The sequence below is a fragment of the Rhinolophus sinicus genome, chromosome 14 (assembly GCF_057876585.1).
Source record: "Rhinolophus sinicus isolate RSI-liver-muscle chromosome 14, RSI-T2T, whole genome shotgun sequence".
NCBI lineage: Eukaryota > Metazoa > Chordata > Mammalia > Chiroptera > Rhinolophidae > Rhinolophus > Rhinolophus sinicus.
In genome coordinates this window covers 177,576,704-177,588,889 of record NC_142514.1, presented here as the reverse complement: position 1 = coordinate 177,588,889, position 12,186 = coordinate 177,576,704, and the positions used below count along the sequence as shown (strand labels likewise).

Genomic DNA, 12,186 nt, shown 5'->3' with positions numbered 1-12,186 from the left:
TACTATATTATTATGACTATCACTTATTGTCCAAACATCAATTCATTACTCCTCCCATTCATTATTATTAGCTCCATTTTACAGATGAGGGGATGGAGGCACCGACTGGTTAAGTAATTTGCTCAAGTTACTCAGCCAATAATAGTCGAGCTGGGACTGAATCCTGATTATTTATATCTGGGAATTACAATTTTCAAAGTTCCTCCACTTCTGTGAGCTGAGCCTGGCAGTGGCCCTGGGAAGCAGGTGGGAGGTTCCACAGCCCACCCAAGGCCATGTGGCACTGGGGTGCAGATGTAGAACTAACAAGAGTCCAGGGCTCTTTGGGACTCATTCTTACACACAGAGGTCTGCACTGTGTAAGAATATGAAGGCCACGCCCATGGGCCACCCAGCTGTGTGGGGGGTTAGGATCCATCCCAGGATGGGGAGGCTGGGCTAAATCCATGACTTTGAATTTACTCTGGGGATGCAGGATTTCTGTACGAGAAAGGAAGGTGCTGGACAGACTTTGTTCCACATTATGGAACTGCTTTCAGTTTCCATACATTGCACGTTTGCTTGTGCTGTCCCCTCATCTGGGACAACCCTCATCCCACGTGTTTACTCTAGCTAACTCACTATGCTTTGCAATTCACTTGGATTTTTTCTCTCCCAGGATACTTTTGCCCCCCTCTGAGGCTGCATCAGGTGACCCTCCTCCAGGCTCCCACAGCATCAGATGTTTCCCTGTATGTATCCTGTGCTTACCACTTTGCATGAAAAATGCATCCATCCTCAAGGACAAGGAGCCCACTTTCTCATCGTGCTGTTCACGAAAGTCAGTGCCTGACACTCAGTATAGTACATGCATGCTAATGCCCCCCCCCAACTGTTTTTCCAATCCTCACATAATAGACACTTGACTATTAAATCTAATGAAGAACCCAAACACTAAAGCAAGAGCGAATGGGTCCAACAGCGCCTCCTTGCGGTGCTCTTCACCAAGCAAACCACCTGGGAGAAAGAAACGTCCTTGCATTTGGGCCACCGAAGGCTGAACCTCACAAAGGATCTCAAGCTGCCAGGGGAGGAGTGCTTGGAGGGCGTATAGTCTACGTCGTCCCTACCCATTTTTAGAGATGGGGCATTAGGCCCAGAGAGGGGAAATAACTTGTCGAGGGGGCTCCGGAAATTCGCTGGCCGCTGGCGTGTGTGTGTGTGTGTGTGTGTGTGTGTGTGTCTTTGGGCCGCGGACTGATGGTGGAGGCAGCCGAACGAACAGTCCGGGAGCTACGTTTGCATAGCCAACATCCTGTACTGACTTAGGGAGACTGTGTGTTTGGGGCGTCGGGGAGAATGAAGTCTCCCTGCACGGCGTCCGGCGGTGGAGCGTGAACCAGAACCCGCGCTGGAACCAGAACCCGGATGCGTAGACCCCAGCCCTGCGCCTCCGAGCGCTCACATCCTGGTGCACAGTGCCCCCCAGTGGGATACAGGGATCCGGCCGTGTCGCGCGCTCCTACGCCTTCGGGGTCCTCCGACAAAAAGCGCGAGATCTGGGGACCCAAGCCCACCGCGCCGCGGACCGGGCCGGGGCCGGTACGGTCCAGCCCTCGGCGGCTCCCAGTGTCAGTCAAGAAGGCGGGGATCAGGTCCGTTCTGCCCCGGCGTGCGCACCGGTGAGCGGCGCGCGGGCGGGGCCCCGGGAGGTGGGGTCTCGGGGGGCGGGGCGCCACCAAGCTGCCGGCCGGAGTACAGTGTCGCTGGAGTCGCTGGGTCCCACACTCCGCGCCGAGATGACGGCGAGCAAGCGGGTGGCGAAGGTAACTGTGTGGACGACCCCTTTCTCCCGGCTCCTCTCGCTTTTCCCACCTCCTCCTCCCTCCTCGCTCTCCCGGACTCCGCTTCAGCATTTGTTTGTCCGGGTTGCGGGGCTGGCTGAACCCTGTAATCCCCGGCCCCTCCCAGAGGAGGAGTGGGTCTTCCAGGGGGGCCAGAGCTGGAGTTTTGGGGGGCGAGGGCATGTCCGGCGGGGGTGTCGTTGGCTCCCGGAGCTACGCTGGGGATGCGGATGAGCCCGTTCCCTCAAACTGGTTTCAGTTTCTTTTCTCCTGCCAGAAACTTGTGATAACAATTGCTTGCGTCTCAGGGGATCAAGGGTTTCAGGAGCCAGGCTTTCTACTGGGGGTGGGGGTGGGGGTAGGAGTGGGTGGGGGGCGAAGGTGGGTGGGTTATGAACAGAGATAACCAGGACAAGGTCCTTGCCTTGGAATGGCCGAGGACCCACCCTTTAATTTGGTACCTACATTATAGAATCCTGAGAAGTCTGGATGCTGAGTAGGAGTCAGGAGAAAAGTTCCCGGGGTTTTCCAGGGAGGAAAAGCTGCCAAGGCAGACCAGGAAGGTGTCCCGGAGTAGGTGTGTGTATTCATTCATTCTACAAGTGTTGAATGCCTGCCTACTGTGTGCTGGCTCCTATTCTAGGCAGAGATTAGCAAAAATCCTGCCCTCGCTGAGCTTTCTTTCCAAATAGGGACACAATTTGAAGTGAGGTTTGGAAGGATGGGGAGGGGAGGATTTTCCCCAGGAGGTGGGAAAACCCAGGGTGTTTGCAGGGCTGGGGTATACCGAGCAGATGGAGCTAGATGGGGAAGGAAGAGCAATCTTAGTGAAGTGGGTCTGACGTCCCCCAGACTTTGAATCTCTGAAAAGTGCCCCTCCAATGTGCAGGGTGCTGGGGACAGAGTGAGGGGGGTAAAAGGGAGTGCCTGCTGTCCTCAGCCTCTGAGAAGAAGATGGTCCCATACTGGGGCACCCAGCGCAGGCGCAATCCAGAACTGGAGGCTGGCAGCAAAACAGGGCAGAGAGTCTTTCCAGTCAAACTGGAAAGAGCTAGGAGCCAGTATTTGGTATTTATCCCACTGGCACAATTAAGTGACAAGCCATTTACATTACTTATTTCATCTTACTCTCACAGCAACCCTGTGAGATAAGTCATATACCCCCATTTTACGGATGAGGAAATTGAGGCTCAGAGAGAATGAGTTAGATGTCATGGTCAGCCAGTAGGGAGTGAGGGAGCTGGGATTTGAGTGGCCTCTCTACTTTCATTTTCTGTTCCTCTGAGTCAGGTGATTTCCTCACAGGCCTCAGGAAAGAACTGTGTGTCCTCACTGGGGTTTCAACATCCTCAGGCTTGGGGAAAAGTTGGCAGAACACATCTGTAACTGATAAAGTCCAAGTGTTCCCTGTTACAGTAAAATCGGGAAGTGTTCATCCCACAGCTGCTTCATTCAACCTTGGCCTTGCCAAAGAGACGCAGGTGATATTGGAACTAGGACTTGAAGTAGCAGATGCTTCTAGTTTGGGGTAAAGATAAATGAGGGTAATGTCTAACCTCTATGCTGTACACCTGAAACTAACATAGTATTTTTTTTTTTTTAATTTTTTGGGGAATACTGGGGGACAGTGTGTTTCTCCAGGAGCCATCAACTCCAAGTTGTTGTCCTTCAAGGTAGTTGTGGAGGGCGCAGCTCAGCTCCAAATCCAGTTGCTGTTTTCAATCTTAGTTGCAGGGGGCACAGCCCACCATCCCATATGTGAATTGAACTGGCAACTTTGTTGTTGAGAGCTCACGCTCTAACCAACTGAGCCATCCGGCCGCCCCTCTGGAAACTCAGCGGCAGCTCATTGTCTTCAATCTAGTTGTGGAGGGCACAGCTCACTGCCCCATGTGGGAATTGAATGGGCAACCCTGTTGTTCAGAGCTCGTGCTCTAACCAACTGAGCCACTTGGCTGCCCCGAAACTAACATACTGTCGTGCGGGGAGTCAGGCGGGGCACCCTGCTCGCTGCGCCATTTGTCTTGAGGGGCGTCCTGCGGGGTCTCTGGTCCCACTCCCCACATAAGAACGCAGGACATGGTGAGGCCAAAAAGGAACACCCACGGAGCCATAGATAGGGGAGTCATACCACTACATTCTCACTGGCGGCTGGGTTGGAGAAACAGGAAACAGGAGCCATACAATTCTCAACCCTCACTGCACCGCTTGCAGATTCAGCCACCATCTTCTTGCTAGCCCCCATTCTCTGCCAGCATAGCCACAGCAGTTACACTAGTGACCAGTGGCTCACTGGTTACAGCTGATGGCCAACAAGCCACAGCTGATGGCCATCCAATCACAGTTGATGGCCATCCACCACCTGAGCCAGCACCTGTCCACGTGAGGCCGAGAGCCTGGAAACTGCTTTCTGGGGCTCTGTCCCCACACATACTATTGAATGTCACCTGTAATTGAGGAAAAAAAAGATAAATGAGGGTCATAGAATATACTCTGGGCAGAAGACGCAAGAAGCAGTTTGTTGGTATGAACAGAGATGGAGTATGTGCTAGAAGCTAGGAACGGGGGACAGGGTGTGTTTATATGTGGGGCCGTAGAGAAAGTTTAGGCGGTCCACAGTGTTAAAGGACCCCTCCCCAACCACGGAACGGCTGTGGGAAGCTTCGTCTTTGCCTTTGTTTATACCAGTGTCCCTCAACCTCATCACCATTGACATTTTGGGCCAGATAATTTGTTGTAGGATGTTTATGAGCATCCCTGGCCTCTACCCACTAGATGCTAGTAGCATGCTCCCATTTGTGACAACCAAAAATGCTTCTAGATAGTGCCAAGTGTCCCCTGTGGGGGTAAAATTGCCCCCAGTAGAGATCCACTGGTTTACAACTATTTGGTGTTTCAGAGGATAAGACCTGCCCTTGAATATCTTTTAATTTTGTAATTGCCCCCCGTCAATAAAAAGAGGCCTGTTGTTCCACAGGATGGACTCTGGAAGGGCTCCTTAGTCAAATACGTTTGGGAAGTACCGCATGCTGTGGGCTCACGTCTGGGAGATTCATGATACACAATAGCATGTTAAATAAAGACTTTGGAAAGTCCTATAGTAAAGAAAGCTGTTTAGCTAATGTTTCCCAATGTACTTGACCATGGGACCCTTTTCCTGTAATAACTATTAACCTTGCCTGTATAGTACACACTTATGCACATTTACTCTGACCGGGCCCTTTGTCTTGGTTCCTCTCCCATTTCTGCATGGTGGGCTTTTCTTTATTCCGCGTGGCCCAGCTCATTGTCACCCTCCACGAAGCCTTCTTGTTGCCTTCTCCTTTCCTTCCCCATTATGTCTGCACACATTGTCCGCATAACCACATTCCTGTTTCCACCATTACTCCAATGAAGTTTCTGAGAGCTGGGCTCTGCCTTAGTCAAGTGTCCATAGAGGATGCTCAGGAAAGGGCTGATGGGAGAATTCCAGGTGATTGGGCCACATTTCTGGGAAGGTGGGTCACTCCTGTCCCCTTGTTTCTCTGCTTGGTGTATAGAGTTCTGCTCTGCTGTGGTGCATCTGAGTCATTGTCCTTCCCCAGCCCTGGACGGGAGGAGTCTGACAGGCATGGTTGATGTCTCTGCTGCCATGAGCACTGTAAGGGCATGTCATCATGCTGGGCACTCAGTGGATGCTATGGAAGGAAGGAAAGAGGGAGGGTATTAGGACCTTGTGACTCGCTAGGAAAAGGACTAGAGGACAGAGGTTAAGTGCCTTGGTATCAAGAGAAAAGGCTCCAAGGAGAGTTGACTTTCAAGTCCTTCACCTTCTGTATCCCCGTACCTCCAGAGCTGTGCTGAGGCTGACATCGGAGACGTCACTTACAGCACTCGGCACCAGGCATGACACATACTGAGTGCTCCAGGAATGGGGGCTCTGACTTTGCTGGCTTCTGTCTCCTAGGGTGTCCTGTGTGGGACTTGGCACAGCTTGTGCTGGGGCAGGGGACGGTGGCTGAAGTAGGGGAGACTAGCCAGTTGCCCCTCACTGTGCCCCCACAGGAGCTGGAAGATCTGCAAAATGAGCTTCCCGGGTACCTGCGGAACCTGGTCAGCGAGGACGCCAACGTCCTGGAGTGGCACACACTCCTCCTTCCCGTGAGTGTCCCCAGGATCATGGCCTTGGGTCGAGGTGACTGAGGCCAGGGGCCTGGGCAGGGAGGGTTAGGATGGGCGCTGCGTCTGTCATTGGCAGAGGGTGTCTCTCTCTGGAGTGATTGCTTCTGAGGTTGAGGCCAACTGACGAAAAAACTAAAAGACTTTTGGACTTAGCAGGAGATTCCTTCCTCAAACGGGTAGCTGCCAAACCCACCACAGAAGCTTCAGCAGACAAACGGCATCCAAAAACAAAAAAAGAAAAAAGATCTTTTGGATCTTTGTGAAGGGAGAAGGATAAACTTCCTTTTTCCCACAGTTGGTAGAGGGTAAAGAGTAGCTTCCCGAATTATGCCAACCTTGAAGTGTTATCCAGACATTCGTTATGTCAAGACCATTGTGATGCCGAGCTCTTGAACATGAGAGGCATCAGTAAAAGGTTGTCAAAATAATCATGTTTTCAAAAAAAGTTATTTTTCTTAAATATTTAAAATAAAAAATGAAAAAGGCAAAATATAAATGATAAATAATAAACATCAAATTTTAAGATTAAAATTATTTTACGAGAGCTGAGTTATCATTTGGTTGACTCTTGTGACATATGTTTATAAAAATTATTTGCAATTTTAGCATTCAGTGTCCATTGGAATTATGCTACCCACATTGCACCTAGACCTACATAGTCACAAATTTAAGAGTAATATTGCACAGTGTTCCTCAGCCAAGTACAGTTGTTGTGAATTCAGTGCTAATCTGAATACCTTCTGGGCCACAAATTGAAAGCAAGAAAATGGACTACTGGGAAACAAAATTTATTATATAAGAATCTATTGCGTTTATGCTATCAGAAAATAAAGACTTGATAAATTTTAAAAAAAAGTTTGTTAGAATATAGCGTATTTCATCCCATACCCTGAAGGGGTCAGGGATAACGAACACAAAAATGAGTGAACTGAACTGAGAATATTTTCTTCAAGAGGGGATTCTCCAATGATATTAGTGCTTCATTATATTGGAGTAGTGCTGTTCAAATGTCAAAGCTCACAGATAAGATGCAAAAATCTTTTAGCTTTTTCTGAGGCTGCACCCTTGGCCTTGTCTCTGCTTCCCAGGTCCCAGCCCCTTCTGGTTATCAGGGACAAGAAGGTGAGATGTTTTATTTATCTTTGCAGTGGTTGCCCCGTCTCTTATTTCAGACACACCCAAGACCATAACGGTTTCTGTTTTGCCTTCTGCTAAGGAAGAGGCATTCTCTTAAAACCTTGACTCCGTGCTTAAATGCATGTCATTCTGGCTGTCTTTTTCCTGTCTTCTCAGTAACAAAGGTTCTGAAACGATCTGGAACTTTACAACCAGCCTGGAGGCCACTGTGGTCTGTTCTGGGTCACCCAATTTCTGGGGTTCCTCCCTTCTAGTGTGTAGTGTAGTGCTCATGGGTGGGGACGTGAAGTCCACAGCGCTGGGTTCCTATCCCAGCACTGTCACTGTGGCCCTGGGCAAGTCACTTACATACATTGAATTTGAGTTTCTTCATCTGAAAATGGAGATGCTGATAGTTGTAAGTTTTCCTAATAGTTGTCATCATAGCTGACATATATGTAGTGCTTGCCATGTGCCAGGCCCTGTTCTAAGCCCTTAGCATAAATTAACTCATTTAATCCACACATAAGCCCCGTGCAGAAGTCTGTTATTATTCCCATACAAGAGTACAGAGAGGTTAGGTTACTTGCCTAAGGTCACACAGCTAGTGAGTGGCAGGGACAAGATTCACACCCAGGGAAGGTGGCTCCAAAGTCCCTATAACCCCTGTAACCACACGGCCTCATGAGCTGTGTGTCATACCCTTAGCACAGAGTAGGTGTTCAAAGTTTGGAGAGTTTCCTGCTGGGTCCTGGCAGCCCCCACCCCTTGGTCACTCCAGCCCCTGAGTGAGTTATTTATTTATATCATGGTAAAATACACAGTATTTACCATTTTAACCATTTTTAAATGTACGGTCCAGTGGCCTAAGCACGTCCACATTGTTGTGCGCCCATTACCACCCTCCATCTTCAGAACTTTGTCGTCTTCCTGAACTGAAACTGTCCCCATTAAACACTCGCTTCCCATTCCTCCTCCCCACCAGCCCCTGGAAATGAATCTTCTATTTTCTGTCTATGAATTTGACTGTTCTAGGTACCTCACATAAGTGGACTCATACAAAATATTTTCTTTTTTGTCTTGCTTATTTCACTTAGCATCGTGTCTTCAGATTTCATCTGTGTTGTGGCATGTATCGGAATTTCCTTCCTTTTTAAAGCTGAATAATATTCTGTTGTATGTATATGCCGCGTTGTGCTTATGCAGTCATTCGTCGGTGGACATTTGGGTTGTTTCACCCTTTTGGCTATTGTGAATAATGCTGCTATGAACATGGGTGTATGAATATCTCCTTGAGACCCTGCTTTCAGTTCTTTTGGGTAGATACCCAGAAGTGGAATTCCTGGGTCATGTGGTAATTCTGTGTTTAATTTTTTGAGGAACCACCATATGGTTTTCCACAGCGGCAGCACCATTTTGCATTCCCAACCCCCTGAGTTCTTATGATTTCCTAAATTTTGTCCATTCCTTGCCCCCAATAATTATGTTCTCCTGCAGTTGCTAACAGCTCCCAACAGAGGATATCTGTCTTTCTCCTCTTCCGTAATTCTCAGGAAGACTTTAAAGCTGCGATGACCATTTGTGACAACATGGGTGGACCTTGAAGGCAGACCAAGAAAGGCAAATACTGTATGATCTCACTTATATGGGGAATCTGAAACAAAACAAGAACTTCTAGAAAAAGAGGTCAGACTTCTGGTTACCAGAGGCAGAGTGTTGGGAGGGGGGAGAAATGAGGAAGGTGGTCTAAAGATACGAAGTTCCAAATGTCTAACCACTATACTGTCCTCTTGAAACTAATATAAAATAATATTGAATGTCAATTGTAATTGAAAATTTAAAAAAATTAGAAAAAAAGATACAAAGTTCCAGTTATAAGATAATTAAGTACTAGGGATGCATGATATGTAGCCAAGTGGTCATAAGAGTAAATCCTAAGAGTTCTTATCACAAGGAGGAAATTTATTTTCCTTCTTTCCTTTCTTTTTATTGGATCTATATGAGGAAATGGGCATTAGCTGAGCCTGTTGTGATCATTTCACAATACATGTAACTGAAACCATCATGCTATACGCCTTACACTTATACGGTGATATATGTCATTTATTTTTTAACAAAACTGGAAAAAAAGTTAATTGTCAATGTAAAAAAAAATAGCTGAGATGGTCCTTATAGCTCACCTAGTCAAACTACCCATTTTTCAGATGAAGAAACTGAGGCCGAAAGATGGGAGGTGCTGGCCCATGGTCGCACCGCAAAAGTCCAGATCTGACATTTGTGACTCCCAGGCCAGTGTTCTTGTGTGATTCCAGTCTTCCACAAGTCCATGGCCCAGTTGCCAAATGAAAGCAGATCCATCTGTCCCCATTCATGATGCTTGTACAAGTGGAGCAGGGGATGCCTGGAACCTGGGCTGAGGGCAGGGAGGGGAATTGAGAAGGAGAACCCTCTGTTCAGAGCATCGCTGCCTCGGAACAGAACGGACCCTTCTGTTATACAGGAGGAGGCGCCCTACAACCACAGGGCCTTCAACCTGCGCATCAGCTTCCCCAAGGACTACCCGTTGAAGCCCCCCACGGTGACATTCACAACCAGGATCTACCACCCCAATGTGGACATCGACGGCCAGGTTTGCCTGCCCATCACCAGCAAAGAGAACTGGAAGCCTTACACCAAGGCCTACCAAGGTGAGGCTGGGCCTTGCCTGAAGGGAGGGGCTGATGCTGGATGGGGGCTACTGGGCTGATTTTGAGTTAGAAAAGCCTGAAAGAGAGGAGATAAAAGTTGTGGGTCTCAGCTGCACCTGTTGTCAGACAGAAGGGATGCCTCCTGAGATCCTGGGCTGGCTGACCTGCTCCTGCCTCTGTTCTTACACCTGGGTAGGTGTGACAGAGCAATGGTACCCAGTTCATGGGAGAGAGAAGCAGCTGCGTTGTAGAGGGAAGGGCTTGGGAGAGGAAGGCCGGCTGCTCAATCTGTGGACCCTGGTGAAGGATTGCTCCTGGCCAGGGCTCATTGCCCTAAACGACAGTTAAGGGGATTGGCCCCCAAATGATAAGACACTCAATTAAGCACTTTCGGCATTGTGCAAAGAGCTTCACACGCCAACTTCGTTTGATCCCCCCCAGCAACCCCATGAAATAGAGCTCTCATTGGCCCCATTTAATAGATGAGGACACTTGGGCATATGAGGTCATACAGATGGTGTGCGGCACAGCGGGGAGGTGAAGCCAGGCTCGTCCAGCAGAACTGTCTGCTGTAATGGGACTGTCCTGTCACTTGCACTGTCCAATTCTGTAGTCACTAACCATGTGTGGCTCTTGCACACTTGAAGTGTGGCTGATGCAACTGAGGAACTGAATTCCTAATTGTAGTTCAGTTTAATTGACTTAAACACAGACTCCCACCCATGGCTGGTGGCTACCATATTGGACAGTGTGGCTCCAGAGCCTTTGAGCATAATCAACGTGCACTGCCCGTCCTGCCTCTGGACCAGCTCAGGAGTTTTTAACCCGGGAATAAGGATCCCGGGAGAGAGAGGCAGAGTGGTCCTTTGATGAGCTTCAGGGGGTCTGTGAAGGCTCTTAACTCAGAACTGCATGTGTGTGTGTGCGCGCACATGCCTGGGGAAGGGGACCACTGCCTTCACAGGTTCCCAAAGGCACCTGTGAAAGATTGAGAGCCACGGGGCACTCATGGTTTCCAGTTTTTAGCCTCAACCCTTTTTCCCAAGTATAAGTTTATTTAGAATCCTTATACCAAACAGAGGAGTGGTTCTTGTTAAAAAGGGATCTGGACTCAGCTACTCCCCTTATCTCACCGACCCCCATGATGGGAAGCATCTCTGAAGCCATGGAATGTAGTTGGAAAACCACTGATTAAACCAGTCAGGGCTTTGGGCAGCATCAGCCGGGAACGTGAGGGGCATTTGTTTTGGTTGTGGCGTCATCCTGAGGAAGCTCCTTGGGAGTTCCCTGAAAGAGTGAGCATGAAGTTTCAGGGGCTTCCGGGAGTGGGTAGCCGTCGCCCCCTTCCCAGATTTTTCTGTCCATGCTGATGCCCTGATCTGGCCTCTCCCCAGTCTTGGAGGCCCTCAACATGCTGGTGAATAAACCAGACCTGGACCAGCCCGTACGTTTGGAGCTTGCAGACCTCCTGATACAGGACCCATTGCTGTTCCACAAGAATGCGGAAGACTTCACCCTCAACTTTGGAGAGCCCCGGCCCTCCTAACTCTGCTTCTGCTCCTCCTCACTGGATCCTCTCTGTGTGATGGACACACAGACCTCATGGACTGGGGAGTAGAGTCCCTTGATGGCCCATTCCCTGCTCATTTTTTCCTTTTTTTTTTTTCCTTCTTAGGTTGTTTGTTGTTAGTTGTGTACGTGTGTGGTGTGTGAGGACCTAGTCCCAGGTTCACCTGGCCACAGGTGTGCTTTCTCACTCCCTTTCTCTGCCCCAGAGCCAGGCAGTTGAGCGAGGCATTTGAGGTTTGCAGAGTCACAGGCCAGCTCTCCAGCACCGTCTGATGTGGGGATCCTGGGCTCATTAGTTGCTCCATCTTAGAGACCCAGGGCACCTTCCAGGCCGGCTCCCAGAAATGAGGCCGGGAGCCAACCAGAATGCCCCTGGAGCCCAGGCATCGGGGTCAGAGGGGAAGTGGGCGGTAGCAGTGGGAGGCAGTCATGTTTGGGTGATTGGTCGATCCCGTGATTGAAATCAGCCAGGCTGCTGATAGATGTGTATAGATTTAGGGACTAAATCTTTCTTTTCTACTAATGAATCACTAAGTGACGAATCTGATCTCCATTCTGGGAATCTAACTACATACAGTCCCAGTAGGTTGCCCCTTCCTGGGGGCCAGGCTTTAGGCTGGGAGGAGTGACCCCTCAGCTTCTAGTCCACAGGGAGTCATGGAAATCATGTGTTTGTCCAGGCATTAAAGTCACAGATGAATCGTGGAGTCTGGCTCAGTGTTCATTGAGGGGGTAGGGTGGTTTCATCAGAAGAGGAGGCTGGGGATTTAGCTGCCATCTGCTAAAAGGTGTGGTGACCCTGCCTCCCATGCCTCAAGCTTCGTGTGACC

The 12,186-nt window shown here is 49.4% G+C and overlaps 1 protein-coding gene across 11 annotated transcripts; it reads left to right on the top strand.

Moving 5' to 3' along the window:
* Window positions 1-928: 928 nt before the first annotated feature.
* Window positions 929-12,063, top strand: UBE2L6 (ubiquitin conjugating enzyme E2 L6). 11 transcript variants are annotated; one of them, XM_088789596.1, is made up of 5 exons: window positions 929-1,661; window positions 5,868-5,963; window positions 7,073-7,106; window positions 8,654-8,729; window positions 9,601-9,740. In XM_088789596.1, exons 1-4 carry the CDS (start codon window positions 1,408-1,410, stop codon window positions 8,702-8,704), a joined length of 435 nt encoding a protein of 144 aa, XP_088645722.1. In that variant the 5' UTR covers window positions 929-1,407; the 3' UTR covers window positions 8,705-8,729; window positions 9,601-9,740. The 11 variants fall into 11 exon arrangements, 8 of the variants coding, with proteins under 8 accessions (XP_088645722.1, XP_088645723.1, XP_088645724.1 ...); XM_088789597.1 differs by having other exon boundaries at window positions 8,654-8,720; window positions 9,601-9,737; XR_016018369.1 differs by having other exon boundaries at window positions 954-1,661; window positions 8,654-8,786; window positions 9,601-9,737.
* The last annotated feature ends 123 nt before the right edge of the window (window positions 12,064-12,186 follow it).

Coding starts and splice junctions, on each gene's coding strand:
- UBE2L6 (XM_088789593.1), top strand. CDS start 1,408: ATGCGTAGACCCCAGCCCTGCGCCTCCGAGCGCTCACATCCTGGTGCA. Junction 1,662..5,867: donor CTGCCCCGGCGTGCGCACCG/GTGAGCGGCGCG, acceptor GTGCCCCCACAG/GAGCTGGAAGATCTGCAAAA. Junction 5,964..7,072: donor GGCACACACTCCTCCTTCCC/GTGAGTGTCCCC, acceptor TCTGCTTCCCAG/GTCCCAGCCCCTTCTGGTTA.